At 41.5% G+C, this 27,647-nt stretch overlaps 3 protein-coding genes across 3 annotated transcripts; 1 reads left to right on the forward strand and 2 right to left on the reverse strand.

The window, feature by feature from the left end:
• The first annotated feature begins 13,106 nt into the window (after positions 1–13,106).
• LOC102702792 lies at positions 13,107–15,968 on the forward strand. The gene is made up of 4 exons (XM_006663066.3): positions 13,107–13,400; positions 14,501–14,597; positions 14,712–14,771; positions 15,419–15,968. The coding sequence occupies exons 1-4, from the start codon at positions 13,174–13,176 to the stop codon at positions 15,497–15,499; spliced, it is 465 nt and encodes a 154-aa protein (XP_006663129.1). The 5' UTR covers positions 13,107–13,173; the 3' UTR covers positions 15,500–15,968.
• On the reverse strand, positions 15,895–19,638 carry LOC102705118. The gene is made up of 6 exons (XM_015842293.2): positions 19,424–19,638; positions 18,598–19,297; positions 18,398–18,497; positions 18,088–18,214; positions 16,360–17,757; positions 15,895–16,219 (listed from the first exon to the last, which is right to left on the reverse strand). Exons 1-5 carry the CDS (start codon positions 19,636–19,638, stop codon positions 16,371–16,373), a joined length of 2,529 nt encoding a protein of 842 aa, XP_015697779.2. The 3' UTR covers positions 15,895–16,219; positions 16,360–16,370.
• A 2,711-nt stretch (positions 19,639–22,349) lies between these two features.
• LOC107303373 (probable disease resistance protein At1g58602) lies at positions 22,350–27,129 on the reverse strand. The gene is made up of 6 exons (XM_040529106.1): positions 26,915–27,129; positions 26,050–26,779; positions 24,612–24,692; positions 24,277–24,458; positions 22,550–23,946; positions 22,350–22,432 (listed from the first exon to the last, which is right to left on the reverse strand). The coding sequence occupies exons 1-6, from the start codon at positions 27,127–27,129 to the stop codon at positions 22,410–22,412; spliced, it is 2,628 nt and encodes an 875-aa protein (XP_040385040.1). The 3' UTR covers positions 22,350–22,409.
• Between the last annotated feature and the right edge of the window lie 518 nt (positions 27,130–27,647).

Raw genomic sequence — 27,647 nt, forward strand, 5'->3', positions numbered from 1 at the left:
TGATACATACGTACCTTGGCCTGTCCTTTATAAATTCCTTATAAGTTAATACTACTTTATTTTAATATTTAATATCATTGATTTCTTATATACGTTTGACTATTTGTTTTATTCTACATTTTTACGTACCTATAAAAAATATAAGTCATGATTAAAATACTTATAATAACAAGACAAATCACAATAAAATAAATAATAATCATATATTTTTAATAAGACAAATGATTAAAACATATATTTAATAGTTAAAGTCGTCCTATTGCCACGCTACGGCCGCGTTCGGCGTGAGGGAGGTACGAGGTTAGTTATCCGGCACAGAAAACGTAGCAATATATTAGTACATAATTAATTAATTAATTATTATAAAAATATAAAATAGATTAATATAATTTTTTAAACAACCATCCTATAATATTCGTGAAAATACATCATTTAGCAGTCCTACGTGCCTGAAAACGAGCCGAACACGGCCTACTGCTGCCCTATAATGCGAGCAACACTTGCCTTTATTTGCTACAGGCTATCGACTAGTCTCTTCATTAGATGCAACCTGTTTAAGGCTTAATTTATAAAGTTGCCTATGGTTGATAGATGCAACTGACTTTATAACAATTATTTCATGGATGATGGATGCAATTGAGTTTATAAAAGTTATTTGATGAATAATGGATGTAACTGAGTTTATAACAATTATTCGATGTCACAAGTGAATATCAAATATTAGAAAGTTAAAAAGGTTAACTTTAAAAGTTTTTTTACAACAAACACAGTATGAAATATCTTGTATAAACTTTACTATTTAGGAGTTAATGGTTCATATACTAATTTTGTAGATACGGAAAATAAATGTGTAAGGGTGTGTTCTTCGTCACTACATTTAGTCTCAGTTTTTTCATGAGCATTTGCATGAACATTTCCCGAACCACTTAATGTGCATATTTTTTGAAAAGTTTTTAATAGAAGTTTATAATCTCACATATATAACGTTTATGGTAGTTAATTTTATCGTCAATACCATTTAGCTATCAAAAAATAAGATAAGTATATGAATTTACTCCGTATTATAGTTCTATGGTTGCGTTCTTTTGGAGATTAATGATGAAATATTATTTGATTTTGTGATAGTTATTTAATAATATAAACAACGAAATTAACTACTATAAAGTTTAAAAACTAATTTTAAAATATGAGATGATGAACTTATTTTGTAAAGAATTTTTTTACAAAAGTACTTCCTCCGTTTCACGATATAAGACTTTTAGTCTTGCTTAGTTTCATATGGATGCTAATAAATCTAAACATATATATAATTTATATACATTTATCAATTGATAAATTTAGATAAGACTAAACTCTTATAATATAAAACAGATGTAGTATATCGTGTAACCGTTCGGAAAACATGCGTGGTGCAAAAGCCGAAGAAAAGTTTGAGAGAAATCCCGCCAAAATAGCACAGCCTACATACATGAAGTTTTTCTTAATATAGATAATGACATGAAATATGCTTTCAAACAGATGTGTTCACATCAGGAAATTACATAGAAGATGAGTGTGAGCAAACGTGAAATATTCCAGTAGTCATAGTCAAGCGTCAACGATCTGAGTCAAGACCAGATCTAAGAGCTTGTAAAGTCGGTGTCGTAAAGTGGTTTCGAGATTCGTGTGAAGAATACATAATTCATGTAAATCCGAGTGCAGGTAGTATATACTCTTTGCGAAGTCTACTAGTCCTTCCACTGCATGCATGGGTGATTAACATGGTACACAACATATTTTGATCAAGTCAAGGTATCCAATGGAAATATTTAATTCCCCTCTTTGCAGCCCATGAATTATATTCATGCAAGGGATTAAATCATCCTAATAGCAGCCCATGTTGTGCTTTCATGCAAAGAAATTAACCAGCCATCAACAATACAATAATTCACCCCTATTCATATGGATTGATAATGTTTTATGTATTTGTAACAGCCACCTTAAGTAGGCTGAAAATCTCCCTATATAAGGAGAGATTTTGATCAATGAAATTAAACAATTCTCACTATTCAGCTCTCTACCTTTTTGTCTCAATATATAGATTTCTAACACGTTATCAGCCGATCTAGCTAGTTGAAGCAAGGAAGAAGGAAAGGGTAAGAATGACTAGAAACTTACCCGTTTCCGTTGATGGTGACTCTTCCCTTCCACGTCATCACCGAGCACGTCGTCTGCGGCGCATTATGCACCAGCAGCTCGATGAACTCCTTCGGGCTCCAATGCGCCGTCCTCGATGTCGTCGAGCCTGTGCTCGTGGGAGAGCTGACAGCACCGACTCTAGTACCTTTGCAACACGCCAAGGTCCATCGGTTCTGCCAACCCCCTGCACCGCATCAGGACGCATCATGGTGGCGTCGCCACAACACTGCGAATCCCATGGATGGCACGTGTGCGACTGCAGCCCGACGGGTTGCAGCAGGAGGACTTGTCTCCATCGCCATCCCCGGATTACTCGCCATCCACTCCGCCGCACTCTCCGACGCCGGTTAATCCACCGGAGTTTCTCCTCAGAGGAACCATCGCTGCATGCCGTGGAGCCCCGCCCTTCTACATGGCAGCAGGGGGCTCTAACAGCTCTGTGCTCGCCCCTCCATCTCCACCACCGCGCATAGGGCGCATCATCAAGACCGGGCATGTCCCGGCCAAGATGAGCGATGGCGGCAAGGTTAGCCGTCCCCCACCCTCGGGTGAGAGGGAGGCCTGAGAGCGGAGGAGGAGGTGGTCCAGGAGGAAGGAGGCGGCGGCCTGCACCCCAGGCGGCGGCCGGCAGTCCCGACCTCTTGGCGGCGGCGCCCTCCCGTCGGCTGGGCGTCGGCGGCCTGCGCACGGCGACGGCGGTCGGGCGGCTTGGCGGTGGCCGGACCGGCGGTGCCCTCCCCCGGCTTCCCGTCGGCGGTGGACAGGGGGCTCGGCGACGACAGGGCGGTGGCCGGATTGGCGCGAGGCACCTTGGCGGCTCGGCGGTGGAGGCGGCCTGGAGGAGGCGGCGCCTGGGGAGGCACCCCTGCTCCCTGTCTTCTCTGCCCGAATGGGCTAGCCGGCCCATCAGGCCATCAAGCTCCCCACTCCTGGACTGAATAAGTGGTGGGCCGAAAAATAAATTATTCCGGCCAACCACCCAATTATATTTTATTTATCCAGCAATTTTAGTAATTTTTGCTTTGTAATCCCTGTCATTATGACATTTTACTTACTGCAAATAACCAGAGATATTATATTTGCTTTTAGCACCCTGTAATTCTCTGTTCTTATATATAACAGTTTGTTTTCAGCACTTTAATTATTCCAATTAAGTTTATATTTACCAGTTCTTTGTATATTTAATTATTTACAAAGCACTTTGTATATATACGTATGCATATGTTATTCCTTTACTGCAATTCTTTAAATTAGATTTTTTCTAATTTGAAGTATGAGATCTAATATATGCTTCAATATTATCTTTATCCCTCCAACTCAAAAAAAATGGAGGAATTTACTTTATTGTTCAAATTTAATTTTTATTATTCGAATGCACATCATATTCCATACATATGCCATAATTTCTCAAAAATTTGGCTATCACAATGTAGGTGACATGGCAACCAAAGAGTTTGATATCCTCGCCCTTGATGGTTCCAATTTCCCTACTTGGGCAATGGACGTCAAAGTCAATCTGATGACCCAAGGACTATACAGATATATAGATGAATCAGTCGCCGGGTTGTCACCCCCTCTAACATGTCTATATTCTCCGCCTTAAAAGTGATAAGGAATCATATCCATCAGGATTTGAAAATGGAGTACATGTATGAGGAGGAACCTCTTGTTTTATGGACGGCTCTTAAAAATCGATATGAACAGCATAAGGCTATTATCCTGCCAGAGGCTATGCATGAGTGGAATCACTTATGTCTACAAGATTTCAAAACTGTAGACGAGTACAATCATGCTGTTCATAAGATATGCTCGAAACTCCGGTTTTGTGAGAAAGAACCTTATGAGGCAGACAAAATTGAGAAGACTTTGTCTACAATGATGTCATTAGAAAGGATTATTACTCAACAGTACCGCGAGAAGAATTTCATAGTCTACTCTTCGCTAATTCAAACATTGAAACAGGCGGAAAAGAACCATGAGCTCACGGTTTGGAACTCAAACCAGTGCCCATTGGCTACTGCTCCACTGCTTGAAGTAAATGCAAATGCGAAGACAAATGTCCCGAAAGGGAATAAACAGACTAGAAAATCTTCAGGAAAGGGCAAAAATAAGAGATCCAAAAAGCAACATGGTACCGACAAGAAGGGGAAATGCATCTCTAAGCAAAAGAATGATAATAGCAACAAAACCACGTGTTTTAGGTGTGGATGCTATAATCATATTGCTAAGAAGTGCAGGACCCCTAGACATCTTGTTGAGCTATACATGAAATCCATGGGTCCATCAGATAACAACAAGAAGTATGAAGCCAACTTCACATCTCAAGTGCTGGAGACTGGAGCTATGGATCCCATCCCTCATGGAGCGGGACCAAGCAACACCAAGACTCCACCAAACGAAGACGATGGCTCCATGGACATCGACGACATGCTCATCGAATATGCCTCTCAAGACATATATGGAGATCTCCATTAGGCTTCATTACTTTATGTTTCAATTTGCCATTGAAATGGTTGTAATCAAACAATGATGTTACTTCTCTTGCTTATTAAGTTGTAAACATCGCCTTATCATATTAATAAATTCTGTATTATTGTCTATACTTTATTCTTATGAATTTAAATTCTGCATTATATAGATTTTTACGGGAGTCGATTCAATGGAAGAAGAGATGTGCCTAGTGGACAGTTGTACCACTAACACTATACTTAGGGAAGTCAAATTTTTCCAAACTCTCACAAAGAGAGAAGGACAAGTTTTGACCATCGCAGGACGCGATGCTATGATTGTTGGTTCTGGAAGGGCCACCATCATACTTCCAATGGGTATACAAATATATATCGAGGAAGCATTATTGAATCCCGATTCAACACGTACCCTACTAAGTTAATAGAGATATCCGGAAAAATGGGATTCATGTGGAAACACATGAAGAAAACAATGAGGAATTCATCCTCTTGACCAAAGATACTGGATACGGCAAACAGACACTTGAAAAGGTGTCTTCTCTCCCGTCTGGATTGTACTACACATACATCAAACCCGTTCCACATGTTGCATACAATGTGATTTTTCAGAATGTTGACACATTCAAAACATGGCATGAACACCTTGGCCATCCCGGTGTTGGGATGATGCGGAAAATCATGAGCAATTCAATGGGACATGCCATGAGTGATAAAAAATTCCCACAATCCTCAAATTTTGTGTGCACCTCATGTGCAACTGGGAAGTTGATTTTAAAACCATCATATCTTAAAATATAGGCTGAACCACTAAAGTTTCTTGAACGCATTCAAGGTGACATTTGTGGCCCCATTTAACCATTATCTGGACCATTTAGATATTTCATGGTTCTAATAGACGGATCCACAAGATGGTCACATGTGTGTCTTTTATCGACACGGAACCATGCTTTTGCAAAACTGATTGCACAAGTCATCAGACTTAGAGCAAATCAACCTAAACACCAGATAAAATCAATCAGATTGGACAATGCTGCAGAATTTTCTTCCAAGGCCTTCAATGATTATTGTATGGCTTTAGGGATTGAAAGTTCAACATTCTGTACCATATGTTCATACACAGAATGGTTTAGTTGAATCTCTTATCAAGAGAATAAAACTCATTGCCAGACCATTATTGCAAAATTGTAACCTACCAACCTCATGTTGGGGTCACGCAATACTACATGCTGGTGACTTAATACAATTGCGCCCAACTACATATCATACAACCTCCCCACTTCAACTGGTTTGTGGTGATCCTCCTAATATTTCTCATCTGCGGACGTTCGGTTACGCTGTATACGTACCGATCTCACCACCGAAGCGTACATCAATGGGCCCTCACAGGAAAATGGGGATCTACGTGGGGGTATTTATCTCCGTCGATCATTAAATACCTGGAGCCCCTTACAGGGGATTTATTCACGACCCGGTACGCAGATTGTATCTTCAACGAAGAACATTTTCCGGCATTAGGGGAGAATTCAAGTATCACACTAAATGCCAGGAGATCAATTGGGATGCCTTAGACACCCTAAAGGAGGATCCTCGTACCACAGGATCCGAACTTCAAGTTCAAAGGATTATTAATTTGCAAATTGCTGCAAATAATTTGCCAGACTCATTTACTGTGAGCAAAGGTGTCATAAAATCATACATTCCTGCAAGGAATGTGCCCGAAAGAATAGAGGTACCAAATAAAACTATTCAACTTCCTTCTTCAAAAGAGGATGGGAGAAGTATGGCAAATCCTCGTAAACGTACGAGGAAACAAAGGAAACAATCCTTTGACACAGTAAATGAAACTCAACCTCAAGTTGAGAGACACCAAGTGGATTCAATTAATCCACCTCCCACATCAACAGTGCACTCAAATTCTGATGATGGGACATTGGAACGCTCCGACACAATCATATTGGGAAATATTGAGCCGTCAACTGGGGTACATGAAATTTCCACAAACTATGTTGAATCTAGAGAATCATTCGATCGTAAGACTACAATTGTCGACATATACTTTGCCTCATCAGTTGCACATACCATCCAAAATGATCCAGATCCAAAATCCATGGTAGAGTGCAGAAAGCGCTCGGACTGGAACAAATGGAAGGAAGCAATTGAAGTAGAGTTGGCCTTCCTCAATAAAAGAGAGGTATTCTCATCAATAATACCTACACCTCCAAAAACCTTCCCTGTGGGTTTCAAATGGGTTTTCGTCCGGAAGCGGAATGAGAATAATGAGGTGGTGAGATACAAGGCGAGGCTTGTAGCACAAGGGTTCACGCAGAGACCCGACATTGATTTCAATGAAACATATTCTCCAGTCATGAGTGGAATTACGTTCGAATATTTAATATCACTGGCAATTCAAAAACGTCTATCTATGCAGTTGATGGATGTCGTGACAGCATATTTATATGGGGCACTAGATTCGGACATATATATGAAGGTCCCTGATGGGATCTCTATACCGAATAAAAGCGCAAATCGCAATATGTATTGCGTAAAACTCAAGAGATCACTCTATGGTCTTAAACAGTCGGGTAGAATGTGGTACAACAGACTAAGCGAGTACCTTTTGCAAAAGGGTTACTCAAATAATGATGATTTCCCATGCGTCTTCATAAAAAGATCCTCTACAGGATTTTGTATTATATCAGTGTATGTTGATGATTTAAATATCATTGGGCACACACAAGATATTGATGAAGCCCGCAACCATCTAAAGACGGAGTTTGAGATGAAGGATTTGGGTAAAACCAAATTTTGCTTAGGTTTGCAAATCGAGCACCTTCACTTAGGAATTTTGGTGCATTGATCTGTCTATGTTCAGAAATTATTGGAGAAATTCAATATGGACAAAGCGTATCCAAACAAAACCCCCATGGTCGTTCAATCTCTCGATAAAGAAAAGGATATTTTCCGACCATGAGAGGAAGGAGAAGAGATATTAGGACAGAAATATCCTTATCTCAGTCTCATTGGAGCACTAATGTACCTTGCAAATAGTACCAGACCTAACATTGCATTTGCAGTGAATCTATTAGCAAGACATAGTGTTGCCCCAACAAAGCAACATTGGACCGGAGGAAAACAAATTCTTAGGTACCTAAATGGAACTGATGATCTTGGTTTATTCTTCTAGAACACTGATGATCCCAGCTTAGTTGGATACACTGATGCTGGCTATATGTCTGATCCCCAGAATGCCAGATCACAGACATGTTTTGTGTTCCTTCATGGAGGAACTGCAATATCGTGGAAGTCATCTAAACAAACATTGGTGGCTACATCCACAAATCTTTCTGAAATCATCGTATTATATGAGGCATCACGTGAATGCGTGTGGCTTCGCAGAATGATACACCACATTGAACAATCTTGTGGCATTGGTTCCTCAGAATCACCTACCGTTATCTATGAAGATAATGCCGCTTGTATCACACATATGCAAACAGGTTACATCAAGAGCAATATCACCAAACATATTGCTCCCAAGTTATTCTATCTCCATGAGCTTTAGCAAAGTGGAGAAATAAATATCTTGCAAACAAAGTCTTGCGATAATCTGGCAGATCTTTTTACCAAGTCCCTACCTACCTCCTTATTTGAGAAATGTATTAAGGGCATTGGTATGAGATGGCTCAGAGACTTGCAAGCTTTAGGGGGAGACCCTCTGAACGATGGAACTTGTTAAACGCGTCACATTGTACTCTTTTCTTTTATGAGTTTTTAACCATCAGGTTTTTCTCATACAAAGTTTTTAATAAGGCAATGGTTGATGTAAGCATATGCCCTATCTCATTTTTTCCCCACAGGGGTTTTTTCTAGAGATAGAACAAGGCATAGATTAATTTTTCAAAGCTTGCAGGTATAATTTTTAAGAACACGTCGATTTCAAGAAGGACTCGATCAAAAGGGGGAGTGTTACACAACATATTTGATCAAGTCAAGGCATCCAATGGCAATGTTTAATTCCCCTCTTTGTAGCCCAATTGTATTCATGCAAGGGATTAAATCATCCTAATAGCAGCCCATGATGTGCTTTCATGCAAAGGAATTAACCAGCCATCAACAATACAATTCACCCCTATTCATATGGATTGATGATGTTTTATGTATTTGTAACAACCACCTCAAGTAGGCTAAAAATCTCCCTATATAAGGAGAGATTTTGATCAATGAAATTGACACAATTCTCACTATTCAGCTCTATACATTTTTGTCTCAATCTCTAGATTTCTAACATAACACATGCCCCTCAATTGCGCATTGCCAGCCAGCCTGATTAACTTGGTTTTTTCTGGGGACTTGGTTCATGGAAGACGAAAACCGCGTAACAAACCGACCACCCAGTAACTTCCCGGTCTTTTAACTTTTTCTTATGCTTGAGAGCTAAAAATTTAAACTTTTACTCTTAAATTTAGATTTAATTTTGGTACCATTTCATCATATTTTATTTTTAGACTTTGCTTTTAGATCAAATAAAACACATATATAGAATTTTTATTTATAAAATATTTTTATTTGTAATATGATGTTTAACTTTTTTCACTGCAAAACAAAAACTAACAAAGAAACCAAACACCACAAAAACCACCACTTTGGATCGGTTCGGCTTGGTTCGATGCGGTGTTCGTCTTTTGGTTTATTTTTGCCCCTACGTTTCACTAACGTCATTCTTCTATCCACTTTCAAGGAGTAACTGTTAATATGCACTGTAGCCATTGATCAATTCTAGTTGTACATAAGTTGTAAAATGGTGTCATGTGCATAGCAATTCTACGTGTTAAAGTGCATATACATGTCTTCTTTCACACAAAACAAAGAAAAACCTAATTCAAGTAGTTCCAACTTCCAAGGACTTGGAATTTTTAATATGAATTAGATCCAAGCAAAAGCCTCATGGGTTAAGAACATATGAGCGTCTATCGACTTACTAAGGGCCTGTTTAGTTCCCAAAAACTTATCTTAGAAACATCACATCGAATCTTTGGACACATAAATAAAACATTAAATATATAAACATTAAAACTAATTACACAGTTATGGGAGAAATCGTGAGACAAATCTTTTAAGCCTAACTAGTACACGATTAGCCATAAGTGCTATAGTAACCAACATGTGCTAATGACGGATTAATTAGGCTCAAAAGATTCGTTTGGCGGTTTCCAGGTGAAATCTGATATTTGTTTTATAATTAGACTATGTTTAATACTTCAAATATGTGACCGTACGGGTCGATGTGACCTCTCCTCCAAAAATTTTCCCTAACTAAACGGGGCCTAAGATATCGCCGAAGGCCTTAAGAACTTAACATCTATATATAGACGACGAAACATACACTAGGAATCTCAGGGTGTTTCCATGAGAAAAACTTTATATTGCATTATTCACCTTGGATCACCCAATTTTTTCACTTAAGAGTTAAGACTATATATTTCTACCAAATAGTTGCACTTTGGTGATTTAGGGTGCATACGGATAAGAAGGTGATAAGTTAACTTACCCGGTGCGGAAAACGTAGTAATATGTTAGTACATGATTAATTAATTATTAAAAAAATATAAAATAGATTAATATGATTTTTTAAAACAACTTCCCTATAGAAAAGTTTTGTAAAAAATACACCATTTAGCAGTTCGGAAAACGTGTGCGTGGAAAACAAGAGGGTCAAGTTATCTAACCGCCTGAGACGAACGCGGCCTTAGTCTAGTGGGCACTTGTCCAAGGGGCAAACACGGTCTTACATGTAGTAACCACTCCCTTCATATTTTTTATATGACAATGTTGACTTTTTAGGTACATGTTTGACCATTCGTATATTCATACAATTATATAATTATTAATTTTTGCTATAATATGATTTATTATAGAAACTTTAAGTAAGACTTATAATTTTGTATATTTAGATATAAATTTTGAATAAGATGAATGGTCAAACATAAACCTAAAAGTCAACGGCGTCATATACAAAATATATACAAAAGATAGGAGGGAGTACCACCGAAGCATTGGTAAGAATGATGGCGGCGGTGGTAGGGAGCAGGAGTTAGAGAAGGAGAGATAAAAAGATGGAGAGATAGTTGGTCCTTTTCGCTGCTACTTGAAAAACACAATCGTCTGTCAAAATTCAAAAGAAAAGAAAAAAGAAAATAAAACAATCCGTTGGCTAAAAGTTATCCCTATGGGCAGAGATAGTTTATACTTAATTATATAAACCGTTGGAACGTACGAGCATGTTAATAGTTAAAAGAAGAAAACTGTTGCTATGTCTAGGGTAGTCCCAACCCATGATATCTATGGGTAGTGTCTAAACAAGAGAAATAATAATAAATATACATGTAGACACCATCTCTCCAATGCATAGTGTCTATAGTAGTCTCTATATAGAAAAAAAATTAGTAACTCTTTGCATGTCACGTAAATAGAGAAGGATCAATAGTGGCATCCATCAGTATGTACCGTACTGTTAACTATCAACACATGAGCATATATCAGTGCAAATCTCATTATATGAGCAGAACCATGCAGATATTAGTGTACATAAGTAGAAAGTGGTAGCGAGTTGTTCCATCTTAGTACAATAAAAATGGGGAAACATAGTAGCCAAAATAATAGGACACTAGGACCCAACTGGTAGCTAAAATGGCTAGATTCAAATTGGTAGTCTCTGATGACGAGCACTGCAACACCAAAACAGAAAAACATATGTAGCCACAAGTCTGTCACACGCTTCAACAACAACCGGACTTGATCCAGAGCATTTCATCCAACATCACAGAAGCACCAAATAGCAGGACTTGACCTACAAAGGAAAATAGTTGGCAAGTCAATATCAGAATAATACAGAAGCTTGACATCAAGAAAAAAAAAGAACATATTTAGCTAGACTGGTACTGCTAGGCTAGAAAGTAATAGTGATTGCAACTTAATATGAAAAATACTAGTTATCTGTAACACAATATTGTAAATTAGACTTTAAATGATTAACAATCACCTATTTAGTTTGTGTTTCTAAACTTTTGCTAGATGTGCTCAATCAAGTCAGATTGAAGTTGCTTATGAGTAGTACGATCACGAATAATGGTATTTCTTTGGATCAGTTCTTCCATCTCTGGGTTATGTCCATGCAAGATTGTAGGTTCTTGTACTGTTGATGTGCTTGGTGTTATAGCAGTAATTTAGTCCAGAAAACTTAGTATTATAGCAGTAATTTGTGCAACGATTATAAAATATAATGCCTCTGTCTAAAATAAAGCCAGACAACTAACCTATAGAGTTTAAATAAATTAGCATAGGAGATATAATAGTATACTACAACGAGCTTGCTAATTATGTGATTAGAACACAATTGAATCAGCAACCAAGCCATGAACATTGCCACCCTGACAAGTACCAGGACAGACATATACATCTTGGTTGGCAAACTAGCACTGATAGCTATACATCTTGCCACCGAGACATGAAAATCTTAAATGAGCCATGGTCTCATTAGTGGAAATACAACTAGCATCTAAAATATTCTACTTTCCACAGCACATACTGCTACCATCAACCATGATCAACCCATAAAAAAAATCAGAAACAAAAGTAAACTAACACCGTACCATTCTGAGCTGCCTGGAGAAGATCCTGACCAGCCAGCACCTGTAGCATGAGCACCAACGCCGGAAAACCCAGCCACTTGAGCACCACCTCGTGGAGCACCATCGGCTCCTGCAGCACTAGCATCATCTAGAGCGACAGCTGATTCACCGACGACCGGTTTGGATCTCGATTGACGCTTCTTCGATTCCGTCGAATTCATCCTTGCACACAGTTTGGGATAGATTCTTCCTCTAGGATGAGCGATTTGGGATGAGTTTTGGTGATTTTAGCTCTCAATCAGAGAAGAACGCGGGTGATTGGGGAAAAATAGAGATGGCAAGAAAAATAGAGAGAAGGTGAGCAGGAACTTGGCGCCGAGAGGATTGATGCCGCGCCAAAAATTTCGCGGAGATTTAGCACGGTAGAAGAAATTGGCGCGCTGGATGGAGGGCATGGTGGCAAGATGAATGTTGGCGCACATGCACAGCAGATCGGGAGGTCGAGAAAAATCTGGGCGGATGAAACGATGAGTTGCCCCCAACGCTGGTTTCTCTCGTTTCGTGAGTCTTGGTGCCTGCGCCGATCCGGTTTTATGCATGTGACACCGTTTCTCATATTTTTTCTTTTCTCACTTTTTTAATTACTGTGCCACATCAAAATTTTACTTATGTGATGACCTAATAAATTTTGCTTATGTGCAAGGAACGAACAGGAAGGAGTTGGGAAGGCCCATACATCGATTCAGAGGCCCAATCGTATTCCCATTAGCCATTTCATTGGCGGGAACCGGTCCACCTTCCGCGCCATTTTCCTCGAGCGAAACTCACAGAGAGGTCGGTCACGAATCAAAAGGACGGGGACCCACTCACTCCACTCCGTCTCACTGGTAGGGGTGGCAATGCCTCCCAAGCGCAAGTCTCCGGCGGCGGTTGGGTCACCGAGGAAGACACGGAGCATGGCCGCCGGGAAGCAGCGCGAGGAAGCTCCGGCCAAAAAGGAGGCGGGGGCGCCGGCTCCCGAACAGAAGAAGGGAAGGAAGCGGGCCAAGAAAGACGAGGCAGAGGTGGCGGAGAACAACTCCGACGCTGTGGCTAGGGACGGCAAGCGCATCGTCGTGGAGGCATGGTAAGTACCCGCGCGCGGGTGATGTCTTTTTTCTCTTCTTCTTTCCTTTTGAAAGGATCTTGGAATATGTTGAGGGGCGCAAAAAAGTCATTTTTTTTTATGTAGATACAGTTGATTTATATACGGTAAAGAAATTATTTTCTAACATTATTGAATTCAGAAATAGAAAAAAATGCTCCTTGAATCCGAGACAAACAGTAGCTGGGAATGGGTGTTGGAGTATTCTAGATCCGTTGCTTTGCTATCTAAGTTCCTTGTTTCCTTTCCTTTTGGAGTCTGATACCATGCTTCCTTGCTTGATACGTCAGGTAAACAAAATAATGCTAACAGCCTAACACCAGCACACTTTGTTGTATTCTGTATGTTCAATTGACTGTACTAGTTTAAACTGAAATAAACCGGTGCTTGTTTTCCGCAATTTTCACGGAAGTGTGAAAAGCTGGTTCTGTCAATCGGTAGCATCAACATAGAACCCAAGAAGGGAAACTCTTTCTGTATTCTCTAATTAGCATGTAAGTCCTGCCTTCTCGTTTCACATATAAGAATGAAGATTGACCATACAATGCAACACTTCTGTTATTGATAGATTTGCACATTGGACAGGCTGTTCTAGCTTGCTTAGCTGAATGATTCTAGATAACTTTTATGGAAAAATATTTTCATTACTTAGTCGGATATCCATTCTGCCACCTAATTAGTCATTACCTTTTTTTTAAAAAAATGACCAAATAGATTTATACGAGATATATCACTCCATAAATATACAAGTTCAAATTTAACTTGTACAATTTGTAACAACAGTAACAAATTTAACTATGAATGTGTGTATACTAGTTTTATGTTAGCTTGCTTTTTTACAACTTATAAAAGTTGAATTTGAACTTATATGTTCGTGTAGTGATATATCTCATATTAATATATGTTGCTAATTTTTTTATCACTATTTACGTGACATGCAAGAAAGAGGGATGAGAATCCATCTCCAACTTGTACTGTATTCCTTCATCTTGACATATCTTAGCAGTCCTATTACATCGAATTACTGGTTGCAATTCTCATCGAGTTTCCTTTTATCTTTGCTTATATGCACAATTCTCCAGCACCCAATGCAGACAGTTCAAGATCAGAGCTACGAAGGTAAAGGAGGATCTGGAAAGTGCTGTCCCTGGTGTTTCTGTGGTAATCAACCCTGAAAAGGTATCTTACCTGGTTAAATCTGAGTAACTATTTTCTGCAACAATCAACCTTAAAGTAGCATTTTGTTATCTCACTGGCTTCCTATGTTGTCATAATTGTTTTCCTCCTAATCAGCCACGGCGTGGTTGCCTGGAGATTCGTGAGCAAGGTGGTGAAGTATTCATATCGCTGCTGGTAATCTTCTTTACTATCTGACTCATCTCTTCGTTTATGCTTATAAGCCAAAATTTGAATTTTCAATCTTAAATTTAGAGTTGATTTTGAGTATTTTCATTGTAGTTTATTTTTTAGCCTTGGCTTTTAGATCGCTAAGGACACGTATACAAAAAAGTTTTATTTACAAAATATCTTTCATTTGCAAATATATCTTTTGACTTTTTCCTTGAAAAAGCTAAACAATCACCCCTGAAACAACTACCTCTTGATACCTGAATCAAAAGGGACTTTTCTTAGCTTTGTGTATTTGTTGTTTGCTAGTTAGCTATATTTTGTCTTTCGTTAACTTGCATTTGCAGTTCTTTTCAATGATTATATATTTGCTCACATATGTAGGTAAAATCAGCTGTGTTGGATTCTTTTCAAACATTGAATCTACTCCACAGTAGTGTTATATGATGTCTGTTTGTTTATTTTTCTTTTTTTCGTTGGGGTGGCCCAAGCAGGTCCCCGATTTTCATTAAGAGAAGGAATATACAAGTATGTCTGTCTGTTTAGACTATTTCTTGAAAGACACCATTCTATATACTGATTACTGTACTTGCTAAGAATCAGGATACATCTTGATTTTCTCTTTAATTGAACATAATCCAATTTGTATGCAGAACATGCCACGACCTTTCACAGCGATGAAGAAGCTCGACATGGATGAGGTCATCAAGGACATAGCGAACAAAATCTGCTGAATCCAATCCACAACTCGTGGGTTGAAGAACTTCAGGTGGCTTATAACTAGTAACAAGCCTTCAAATCCACCTTTCTGTTGGAACTTCATCTTGAACTGTTACTGAATGGTACTCCATGCCACATGTCCATGGTGTTGATTCACTGGCCACCTTTCTGTGTTCGATGAGTTAGAGACATGCCAAACTGATCGCAGTAGTAACGCGGTGTACCTCTCTCAAGACTTGGTTGAATTCTGATGTTCTGATATCATAGGTTCTATTCTGGCCACACGTTTGAATTGCAGCTGTTCTTGATAGGCAATGAGGCCAGGCTATATTCAGGTGAGAGGCTAAATACCCAAATTGATGATGTGTGGAGTCATTGCAGTCCTCAAATCAAATGATGTTGGCTCAAATAGTAATATATTTGTTTCTTTCAGTTAACATTTCAGGGATTAGTAGCATATCTAGGTGTATTGACAAGCTTACATTAAAGGGAAAATATACAAAACACAAACTGTTTCAAGTACAGAGCTGTAGATCACTACGAGTGTTAGGTAAACAGATTTGCCGACAGTAGTGGAGCTTCTGTTGGGTTGACAAAGTGGTGCTGCAGCAACGTAGCTTGTACATTGACTAATGTCTCATGGAAATGGCTTCCACGGTGGATGGCTGCAGGCTATCCCCTTGGATACCCTGAGCTGTAGAAGTATTTGTCCTATTCCTCTCCATCCTCTAAAGCTGTCCATTATGCAAAAAGAAGACAGTAGGAGGCATCACATCATCATCATGAAAGTTGAAAGATGGAATAGATATGGGACAGAAAACAAGGAAAAAAAGAATACATTGAGGGAAATTCGGAAGTAGGTTTGCTGATTTACCTGCAGCAGAATTAATTGGAAGAAGAAGAGCTGTTGCTGATATTTGTCTCGAAGATGTAAGGATCTCTCGTGTACAACACATGCCACTGCTTCCCGTCAGTGTATGCACTGACCTGTTGGACATGGCTTAACTTGCTCCACCCTGAAGCAGATTCTTTTGCTGCTATGGATGTCAATAATTTTAAGCTGCAGTACAGAACCAGATGCCTAGGGCTTGCATCCTTTAGCAGGTATCCTGGGAGCTCTTCCATGTCACAGTCCTCAAGCACCAGTCTCTGTAGCTCAGGCACCTCTTCCAATGCCCTCATCTTTGGGCAGTTGATGATGACAAGCCTGCGTAACCTGGGGAGAGACAGGACCCTCTCTAGGTCGGGGTTATTAATCAAATTAAGCTCGACAAGAGAAGCAAAGCTCTCTACAGAGTTGAGCTGCTTGATTTCAACTAGGTCCATGATTCTCAGTGCTGTTGCTTGTGAGGAAAGACCAGAAGGAATGCATTTCAGCTTGCATTTTTTGAGCATAAGCTTCTCCAAAGCAGGCATTGTCTGCACAATATTCAGTTGCTGGTCCCATTCCCACTCCTCCCACTCCACCATTCTTAACAACTTCATGTCCTTCAACCTCGGGAATGCATTGGCATGGTGACGTTGGCTGGATGATGGTTGTATAATCAAGAATTCAGGGCCAACACGCTTGATTGCTGGGGCACCGCTAACACTAAAGTAGAGCAAAGATGGGAGCCGGCAAAGGCCATCAGGGAGCTGGGTGCAATAGGCTAGGTCATTCATCATCACAATGGACAACCTATCATATGCACCTGCTGCTCTTGACATCATCCACCTTGGTAATCGCTCTCCGAAATAGCCAGTGATGCTAATGCTTTCTAGGCAGAGAGGTGGGGTAAGCTCATCCAATACCTCCTCGATTAGTCGCTCCTCTTCCTTGGGGACGCCTTCATCTACTACCAATCCATCATCATCAAGTCTACTGCTACAGTATAATCCCAAAAAGCTAAGATGTGATTTCTCAACAAGCCTAGCCTTTGTAGCTAAGGAGGTAGCAGGTACATTCTCTAGATTTATTAGTGAAAGTTCGCGGAGCTGAGCAAGAGGCCCCAACTCTTGTAAACTACACCAGTCGCTATCTGCTTGTGAGGGAAACCTGTATAAATGCCTCAAATTTGTCAGTTCACTGAACCGTCTGGGCATGCCATTTATGGTTATACCTGGAAGGTAAAGATGCCTAAGCTGCCCTAGCTTTACAATGCTATCAGGAAGTTTGACCGAATTTTCAGACACAATCTCAAGGTACTGCAATAATTTGAGCTTGCTGATGTTCCGTAGCAGTCTAGCTATGTCCCTGCATTTTATGAATATATACCTCAAGTGCTTGAGTTGGTGCAAGGATTCAACCAAGAAAACAGGACAGTTGTCATCTTCTATGTGCAGAATCCTTAGGCCTGAAAAATTTATCAATGAATCTCCACGGCTAATCTTGAGGCGACCAATTACTATTAGTGTTCTAAGTGATTTTTGGCCTTGTATATGTTTCCACCCAAATTCATCATACGGTTGCGAATCATTGGTTTCTACAGACAACCGAAGAAACTTTTGTGATTTAAGTGCAATTTTGCCTATTTCACCTGTAGATGAGACTACGAGCGCTTCATCTCTAGCCAGATGCTGGGCAAATGAGCGAACAACATCATGCATGCTGCTAAACCATTCTCCAGCATAATCTGTATCCGGCTCTATTAGGTTTCTATCAATTAACTCCTTATAACAAGCTTCTCCTAATTTTTCTAAATCATCGGTGTCCCCATGAAGAAATCCTTCGCTTACCCACATGCCAATGACTGTATCATTCGACCACTCTACACTTTTTGGGAGGAGGGAGTAGTGCAGAAAGCACTGCTTCAAACAAGGATGCAAATCTTGATAGCTTAGGTATAACGCATCATTTAGTTCACCAGGAGGCACTGACCGTACAAAATCTTGCAGAACTTGCTCCCAATCGGCTCTCTGTTTCTTCCTCGTGCACAACAGTCCTCCCATTACTTTTACAGCGAGAGGTAATCCCTCGCATTTGTGTATTATTTCCATTCCGATGTCCTTGAGCGTGTCATCAATTTCGAGCGCCTCCATCTCACTTGACGCCACCTGAACGAATGAACATATATATGGATTTTGTTTTTAGCAGATTATACTTACTGGTAACTAATTAATTAATGGGGGGTACGTATGGAGTATGGTTGATCCTGACCTGTTTCTTGAGGAGTGACCAGGAATCTTCAGTGCTCAGCTTGTCGACGTGGTGGAAGGGGTGCACGGCTTGCATTCCTCGGGCGACGGTGTCGTGGCGGGTGGTGAGGAGGACGCGGCTGCCGGCGGCGCCATGGCTGAAGGGCGCCTTGAGGAGGCCGTTCCATGCTCTGTCGCTCCACACGTCGTCGAGCACCAGGAAGAACCTCTTGTTCCTGATGGTGTCGACCAGCGCCGGCACCAGCAGGGTCTTGTTGATGTCCCCAGCGTTGCCTCCGCCGGCGGACTTGATTGCCGTCCTCAGGAGCTCCACCTCGTTGACGTCTTGTGTTACGCTCAGCCATATCTTCTTGTCGAACGCCTCCTGGATGGCCTCGTCGTTGAACACCTTCTTCGCCAGCGTCGTCTTGCCAATGCCGCCGGTGCCCACCACGGCAACCATCATGATGATGGCGTTCTTGCCGTTGGTGAGCCTCTCCACCAGCGCCCTGGTGTCCTCCTCGATCTTCTCTCCGACCACGGCCGACCGCTCCAGCACCGGGTCAGTCTTGCGGGGGTCCGCGGCGCTGGACCGCCGGGACACCGCCATGTCCTCGTAGGCCTCTAGCTTGAGGAAGCTAAAAGCGGAGGCGGACTTGGAGATGGCGTCGAGCCTGGCATTGAGCGCCTTGATGCGGCTGCCGATGTCGTGGGCGAAGAGCGGATTGCGGAGGCAGAAGAGCAGCGAGTCGAGGCAGCCGACCGGGCCGCCGCGCTGCATGGCCTTGAGGTGGCAGAGGTCGAGGATGTCGGTGGCGTCGTACATGGCGTCCTTGAGCTCCCTGACCCAGCCCTGCACGCTCTCGTCGGTGATGCGGCGTCTCTCGGTGTCGGCGAGGTAGTCCCTGAGGCTGTGTAGCCTGTCCTCGAGGCTGGCAATCTCGCCGGGGACACCGAAGAGGAGGTTGAGCTCATCCTGGGTCGCCTGCTTGAGCAGCTCGCCGACGTAGGAAGCGAAAGCATCAAGGACAATGGCCATCGATGCACACTGCACTCCTCTACCAAGATGTATAATGGTGGCATGCAGCTTGCGTTGCCTTCTTCCATCTATATATGGAGGAGAGTAGGAGTATAAGTACGAGATCCCTTCCTTGTTGCCTCTCAGAGTGCTGTGCTTAGCTTGATGCTTCGGTGTTACCTTAGCTTTATCTTTCTTTCCTTTTAGGATGCGATGCGACAATATATGCAAGCAAGGAACCATCTTTTTTTTTTTCTCTCCCTCCTTTTTCTTTTACCTTCTAATTATACTCTATCCGTTCCTATATTTGTTACCGTTGACCGATACTGTTATATCTTTTACCATCAATATGTTTTAACTATAAGATTATGATGAAAAAAAGTTTAATGGCCATATGGAATACTATACTGACATGCATTCCGTAATTCGCAGACAGGGGCTCCTGTTTATTTTATCATCTTTAAGAAATAACTTGAGCTACAAAAATTTTAATAGAAAATTCTACTTAAGGTAAACCGTATCTTAAGTTACTACACTTTTAACTAAAAGTAAGTATCTTGAGTTACTTTTTTAAAGAAGATAAAAAAAACTTATTTTTTTATGGTTAGTCAGTCGTCATATCTGTTCCACTCTCACTTTCAGTGTTAATTTTAAATAATAAAAACCTATATATACATGGGCTTTTTTATCATCCTAGAAAAGTACCTCAAGGTACTATTAGTATAAATTTTTGGTACCTTAAGATACAAATTACCTAAAGGTATCATAATTTTTACACTAAAATGGGTGGTATCCTGAGATACTTTTTAAAGAATGGTAAAAAAACTCTATATACATGCATCTTTGTTGATGTACAGGTAATCAAAGACCTGTTGCTAAGCTGGCAACAGAGCAAGCTCATCCTGGTTTTGATAAAGTTTGCAAAGCCTGACTCCTATGCAGTGCTGGTTTCAGGGAGCAATCTACCCATTACCCATGAATGCATGCAGCTTCTCAATAATAAATAAATTATTTTACTTTAGAATTTAAGTGATCATTGTTGTATCAAATGTAGCGCAGTGGGGCCTGTATCCTTCTTTCGGTTTTGTTTTCCCTGACCTGAAGTTTGGCCTTGACGTGCGCCTGTTCGTGCATGCGTGGGTCGGGCGCTTAGGAGAATTTGTTGGTTTGCTTCTTTTCAGTTAGAAGGAATTTTAATTTATAGGAATGGAAAAAGTATAGAAATAGCAGTAATCTTTTCAAGATGTTTGAGTGAATGAAATTTTTCCTATGATTTCTCTTCACACCACGTAGGAAAGAAAAATTTTCGTTTGTTTTTGCTCTACCTCATTTCTACTAAGTGAATGGCTTTTATAGAAATTTAATCCATAGGAATCCAATCCTTTAAATTTTTTTCCTCCAAAACGAATTGACCCTGAATGAATGCATCTCAGGAATTCCTCCGTGTTCTTGTGCTTGAGGACAGGTCAAGCGCGTTCTCAAGCTCGCTCCAGTTTGCTTTCTACAGTCATGGTGTTTCGTTTTGGTTTCAGCTTCCATGAAGAGCATATACACGGGGCAGATACATGATGCAGTTGATAAGCTGGTATCGGTCCAAGTCACCAAAAACTCTGCTCAGGACGTCGCAGGAAATCCCAACTTAGCGTCTTGAAGTCAGGCATTGTAAGGGCATTATATTCCACACTTAATTGCCATCTACATACTCTGCTAGCTAGTAACTAATATGCATGAGTTTATGGTCTCCTTATTTCTATTCTCACGTCATAAGTTCTATTATGGCTACAAGTTCGAATTGCAGCTGTTCTTGATTGGCAGTGAGGCTAGCTCCTTAGTTCTCTCCAAACGTTCTTCTATAGTATATCTCATCGAGCTTTTTTTACCATCCCTTAAAAATACCTTAAGGTACCACCTATTTTAGTGTAAAAAGTATGGTACCTTGAGATACTTTTCAAGGATGGTAAAAAAGCCCATATCTGACCTAAGTTTCCATAACCAATCCGATGGATGAGGTGCTAAGTAAACAAATTACGAACTCATCACAGTTATCAAATCAAATGATCTTGACTCAAAGAGTGTAGTATTCTCTTTGATTTTTTTAATTGACACATTTGACTTTTAGATTTACGTTTGATCTTTTGTCTATTTCAAAAATATCGCCCAAATATGTAAAATTATGAATCATACTAAAAATTACTTTACTAATAAATCAATAATAACAAAATAATCAATAAATATATAATTTTTTTAATAAGTAGAATGGTCAAACGTAGATCCAAAAGCAACCGTGTCAAATAAAAAAAAATCAAAGGGAGTGTGTGTTTCTTTCAATTGCTATTACAAGGACTAATAGCATATCTAGCCGTATCGATGAACTTAAAGAAAAAGGGTCAACTATATAAACCACAAAATCACAATCCCATCTCATGTACATAGCTATATGCTCATTATGAATGATAGACGAGGGGATTTGCTAACAACAAAGTAGATGAGGTGCATGACTAACACATATTCTGCTAGGTTGACAAAGGCAATGTATAGCCTTAATTGACCGTTGTCTGTGGCAATGGCTTCTACAACGCTTGTCTGCTACATGCCTCTTGGGTGCCCCGAGCTCTTACTCCTCGTCATCCTCCATAGCTGTCCATTAAGAGAAATGAAAACAGTAGGATGACACATTGTGTGGTTCAAAGGTGAAAAAACATAGGTAAAAATATAGCCTGTATTGACTGTTGTCTGTGGCAATGACTTCTACGACGGATGTCTGCCACTTGCCTCTTGGGTGCCCTGAGCTCTTACTCGACATCATCCTCTATAGCTGTCCATTAAGAGAAATGAAAACAGTAGGATGACACATCGTGTAGTTCAAAGGTGGAACAAACATAGATAAATAAATTAAGGACAAGATTAGGAAGAAGCAACTTTGCTAGTTTACCTCGAGAATTGGAGGAAGATCCGTTGCCAATATTTGTCTCAAAGCTGTAGGGATCTCTCATGTATAATACATGCCACTTTCTTTCATTGTCTCCTTGATCAGCATAGGCCTTGACATGTTGGACATGGCTCAACTTGCCCCACTCAGGACCAGATTCTCCCATGGCTATGACTGTGAGCAACTCTAAGTTGCAGTCCAGCACCAAATTTCTTGGGCATACTCCCTGTAGTAGGTATCCTGGGAACTCTTGCATGTCTAAGTCCTGCAACTCCAACCTGTTCAGCTCAGGTAGCTCCTCCAATGCCCTTATCTTTGGGCAGCGGACGATCTCAAGTTTCTGCAACCTAGGGAGAGACGCAACTCTCTCCAGGTTGGTGTTATCATACAACTCAAGCTTGACAAGAGAAGCAAAGCTGTCAATTGAGTTGAGTTGCTGCATGTTATATAGGTACATGCTTGTCAAAGCCTTTGCTTGCAGGGATAGACCAGGAGGAAGGCGTCTCAGCTTACAATTTTCGAGCAGAAGCTCCTCCAATGAAGGCATCGCATGTACATTATTCATTTGCTCCCATTCCCACTCCTCCCACTCCACCATGTCTCTTAGATTCATTGTCTTCAACCTCGGAAATGCATGGGCATGGCGTCGTTGGCTCAATGATGGTTGCATCATCATGAATTCAGAGCCGACACGCTTGATTGCAGGGGCTCGATTGACCTGAAAGTATTGCAAAGATGGGAGCGAGCATAGGCCATCAGGGAGTTGGGTGCAGCAAGCCAGGTCCTCCATTATCACAATCGACAACCTCTCATATGCACTTGCTGCTCCTGACATCATCCACCTTGGTAGCCGATCTCCAAAATAGCCAATGAGCTCAATGTTCTCTAAGCAGAGCGGTGGGGTAAGCTCATCCAATACCTCCTCGATTCGCTGATGTTCTTCCTCAGAGACGCCTTCATCTTCTACCAACCCATCTTCACCAAGTATACTGGTGCATTGCAATATCAAGTAGCTAAGGTGCGACTTGTCACCAAGTCTAGCCTTTGCAGCGAATGAGATGGCAGGTACATTCTCTAGGTTACTTAGTCCAAGAACTTGGAGTTGAGCAAGGGCCCCTAATTCTTGCAAACTACACCATTCACCATCTACTTGGGTCGGAAAACCGTATAAAGTCCTCAAGCTTGTTAGGCCACAGAATCGCCGAGGTATACTGGTTATACTTGTGGCACTAAGGTCAAGATACCTCAGCTGTCCTAGCTTTACAATGCTATTAGGAAGTCTCTCCAAATTCTCGCAGACAAGGCCAAGGTACTGCAAGAATCTCATCTTGCCGATGTTTTCTGGCAATCTAGTTATGTCACCACATTTTAGGGAGATGTACCTCAAGTGCTTGAGTTGATGCAATGATTCAACCAAGGAGGCAGTACAATTGGTATTTTCTATGTGCAGAGTCCTTAGGCTTGAAAGACTAACCAACGAATCCCCATGATTAATCTTGAGCTCACCAACTAGTATTAGTGTTCTAAGTGATCTCTGCCCTTGTATAAGTTTCCAACCAAATTCATCATCTGGTTGCAAATAATTGGTTTCTATAGACAACCTAAGAAATTTGTGTGATTTAAGTGCATCCTTGCCTCTTTCATTTGTAGATGAAACTACAAGGGCTTCATCTCTAGCAAGATGTTGAGCAAATGAGCGAACGACATCATGCATGCTGCTAACCCAGTCTCCAGCATAATCTGTATCTGGCTCTATTAAGTTCCTATAAATTAACTCTTTATAGCACTCTTCTCCTAATTGTTCTAAATCATCAGTTTCCCCATGAAGAAATCCTTCACTTATCCACATGCTAACAACAGTGTCAATGAAAAACTCTACATTTTTTGGAAGGAGGGAGTAATGCAGAAAGCACTGCTTCAAACATGGATGCAAATCTTGGTAGCTCAAGTATATAGCATAGTTTAGGTCATCAGGCATTTGAGGCTCTGACCATATAGAATCACGCAAAACTTTCTCCCAATCAGCTCGCTGTTTCTCCTTCTTGCACAAGAGTCCTCCGATTACTTTGATAGCAAGAGGTAATCCACCACATTTGTCAGCTATCTCCATTCCAAGGTCCTTCAGCGTGTCATCGATCTCAAGCTCCTCCATCTGACCTAATACTACCTGGACACACATGCATTAATTAATGTAGAATTATTATATTTTCAATCCATGACAATCTCTTTATATTGTTTGTGAAAAGTATAGTAACTAGATGATACCCGTAGGTTGTTGCGAGAAATTACAGGGGACACTACAAACTTTGTAAAATGTGATAGTATCATGAAAATAACTTTCGACCACTCTATTAATAAATTTTGTAAGTTGTAAAGAGGGCTAATTCGGAATAGAGGAAAACATGGGAAAAACTGAAGGATTCACTGTATCATAGTTCAAATTATAGGATTGGGTCATAGGAAATACTTGGTAATATTTCCTACGCTAGCAAATATCATGGACAAACCATGGGAAAAATACAACTATCCATCCCAACATTTCTTTTCTATTTCTTTATTCTAGAGCGAGGAAAATCAGGCCATGAAGCAACTAATTAAAGCATAGCAGAAAGAACTTGGAGCATACAAAAGGCACCAACGAGATAAAATCTAATACTACCATATATTGTTGAAGGCACCAGATTTATCTAAGGCATCCTTGGCTTTATGGTGTTAATTGTAGTTACTTGACAGTAGGGTTGGCAACGGGATGTGTCCTGGCCGGGTTGGTTAAGAATAACCCCGACTCTGTCGGGTCCCCATCCTTGACCAGGGCCTGTAGGTAGACGTTGTGCAGCGTGGAGGTGACGACCAACGTGGTAATGAGCATGGAGCCGAGGGTAGCGGCCGCTGCGGCGACGACCGATGAGCACGCGAGGGGTGGCGTGAGTGGATCAGTGGAGGGAGGAGGAGAGAAAAAGCTAGGGTTTGAGAGTTTATATATGATGCTCTAGCAACCGGGTTATTAGACCTATTAGGAATAAAAACAACTTTTTGTGGGAGCAATAATTGTATAGAGTCCAATTGTATATATACTCCTTTCGTCCCAAAACAAACCAATATTTCACTTTTTAACTATAATGTTTGACTCTTCGTCTTATTAAAAAAATTATGATTAATATTTTTGTTTTTATTAGATGATAAATCATGAATAATACTTTACGAGTAACTAATTTTTCTTAATTTCTTAAAGATGTATGGTCAAATGATGGACATGGAAACCGAAAGATTGCTTTGTGTTGGGACGGAGGGAGTAGATCCTAAGAAGAGTTGTATATTAAATTAAACTTTTAATTTAAAAAGAGCAATTTTACTATCTTTGAGAAGGTAATACCAAATTTTACACTAAAATTTTGGTACCTCTCAGTATTTACTCAAAAGACCGTAAAATTGCTCTAAAAAACATAATTGCATGAAAGGAAATAGGAATAACTCACAGAGTTGTATACTAAATCAAATTTAACTCGAAACAGTATAACAATGAAGAGATAATTAACCTGTTTCTTGAGCAGTGACCAGGCGTCTTCAGGGCACAACGCGTCGACATGGTGGAAGGGGTGCGTAGCTTGCATCCCTCGGGCGACGGTCTCATGCCGGGTGGTGAGGAGGACGCGACTGCCGGCGGCGCCATGGCTGAAGGGTGCCTTGAGCAAGCCGTTCCATCCTCTGTCGCTCCACACGTCGTCGAGCACTAGCAAGAACCTCTTGTCCCTAATGGCGTCGACGAGCGCCGGCACAAGCAGGGACTTGTTGCTGTCTCGAGTGCCGCCGCCGGTGCCCCCCGCGGACTTGATGGCCGTCCTCAGGAGCTCCACCTCGTTCACGTCCTGCGTCACGCTCAGCCATATCTTCTTGTCGAACGCCTCCTGGATGCCCTCGTCGTTGAACACCTTCTTCGCCAGCGTCGTCTTGCCGATCCCGCCGGTGCCCACCACGGCAACCACCTCGATCATAGCCTTATCAGCGCTCTGCTTCTTGCCGTTGGTGAGCCTCTTCACCAGCGCCCTGGTGTCCTCCTCGATCTTCTCTCCGACCACGGCCGACCGCTCCAGCACCGGGTCAGTCTTGCGGGGGTCCGCGGCGCTGGACCGCCGGGGCGCCGCCATGTCCTCGTAGGCCTCCAGCTTGAGGAAGCTAAATGCAGAGGCGGACTTGCAGATGGCGTCGAGCCTGGCATTGAGCGCCTTGATGCGGCTGCCGATGTCGTGGGCGAAGAGCGGATTGCGGAGGCAGAAGAGCAGCGAGTCGAGGCAGCCAACGTCGGCGACCGGGCCGCCGCGCTGCATGGCCTTGAGGTGGCAGAGGTCGAGGATGTCGGTGGCGTCGTACATGGCGTCCTTGAGCTTCCTGACCCAGCCCTGCACGCTCTGGTCAGTGATGCGCCGGCGCTCGGCATCGGCGAGGTAGTCGTTGAGGCTGCGTAGCCTGTCCTCCAGATTGGCTATCTCGCCGGAGACGCCGAGCAGGAGGGTGAGCTCGTCGTCGGCCACCTGGTTGAGCAGGTCGCCGACGTAGGACGCGAAGGCATCCAGGACGATGGCCATTTGATCGACCTCACTCCGGATTATCAATGGATGAAGTTGGTCGATCGAGGTGGATGATCGAACATTGCAATAGTGCAGCGCTTGTATTTGTATGAGCAGCTAGCTAGAAAGATGAAATTATCCCTGCCTTGGCTTCCTAATCTGCCTGTGCTTAGCTTGACACTTCCGCTTCGTCCATCCTTCGTTAGCTTTTTCTTTTGATGTACTTGAGTGAGATTGTTAGGCAAGGAAGGGATTATTGAGGGAGCCCCTTTTCCTTTTCCTCTGCGAATCTAACCATAAAAATGCTATTTTCTTATATGTTTCCCATTTTTATTTTTTTCATTTGTTTTCTGCCTCTTCTTGCTTTTCAATTCCTGTGGGCTAGAGCCCATTGAGAGTGAAAAGCCCGTGGGCTTTAGAATAGAACGCAGCACCGGCCCAAGGCCTGGAAACTTGTCTTCCTTCCTCCTCTCCTCCAGATTCCAGAATGAGATGCGCCGCCGCTGCTCGTCTTCTCCACCTCTCCGGCTCTCCCC

Source organism: Oryza brachyantha, chromosome 11 (assembly GCF_000231095.2).
Source record: "Oryza brachyantha chromosome 11, ObraRS2, whole genome shotgun sequence".
Taxonomy (NCBI): domain Eukaryota; kingdom Viridiplantae; phylum Streptophyta; class Magnoliopsida; order Poales; family Poaceae; genus Oryza; species Oryza brachyantha.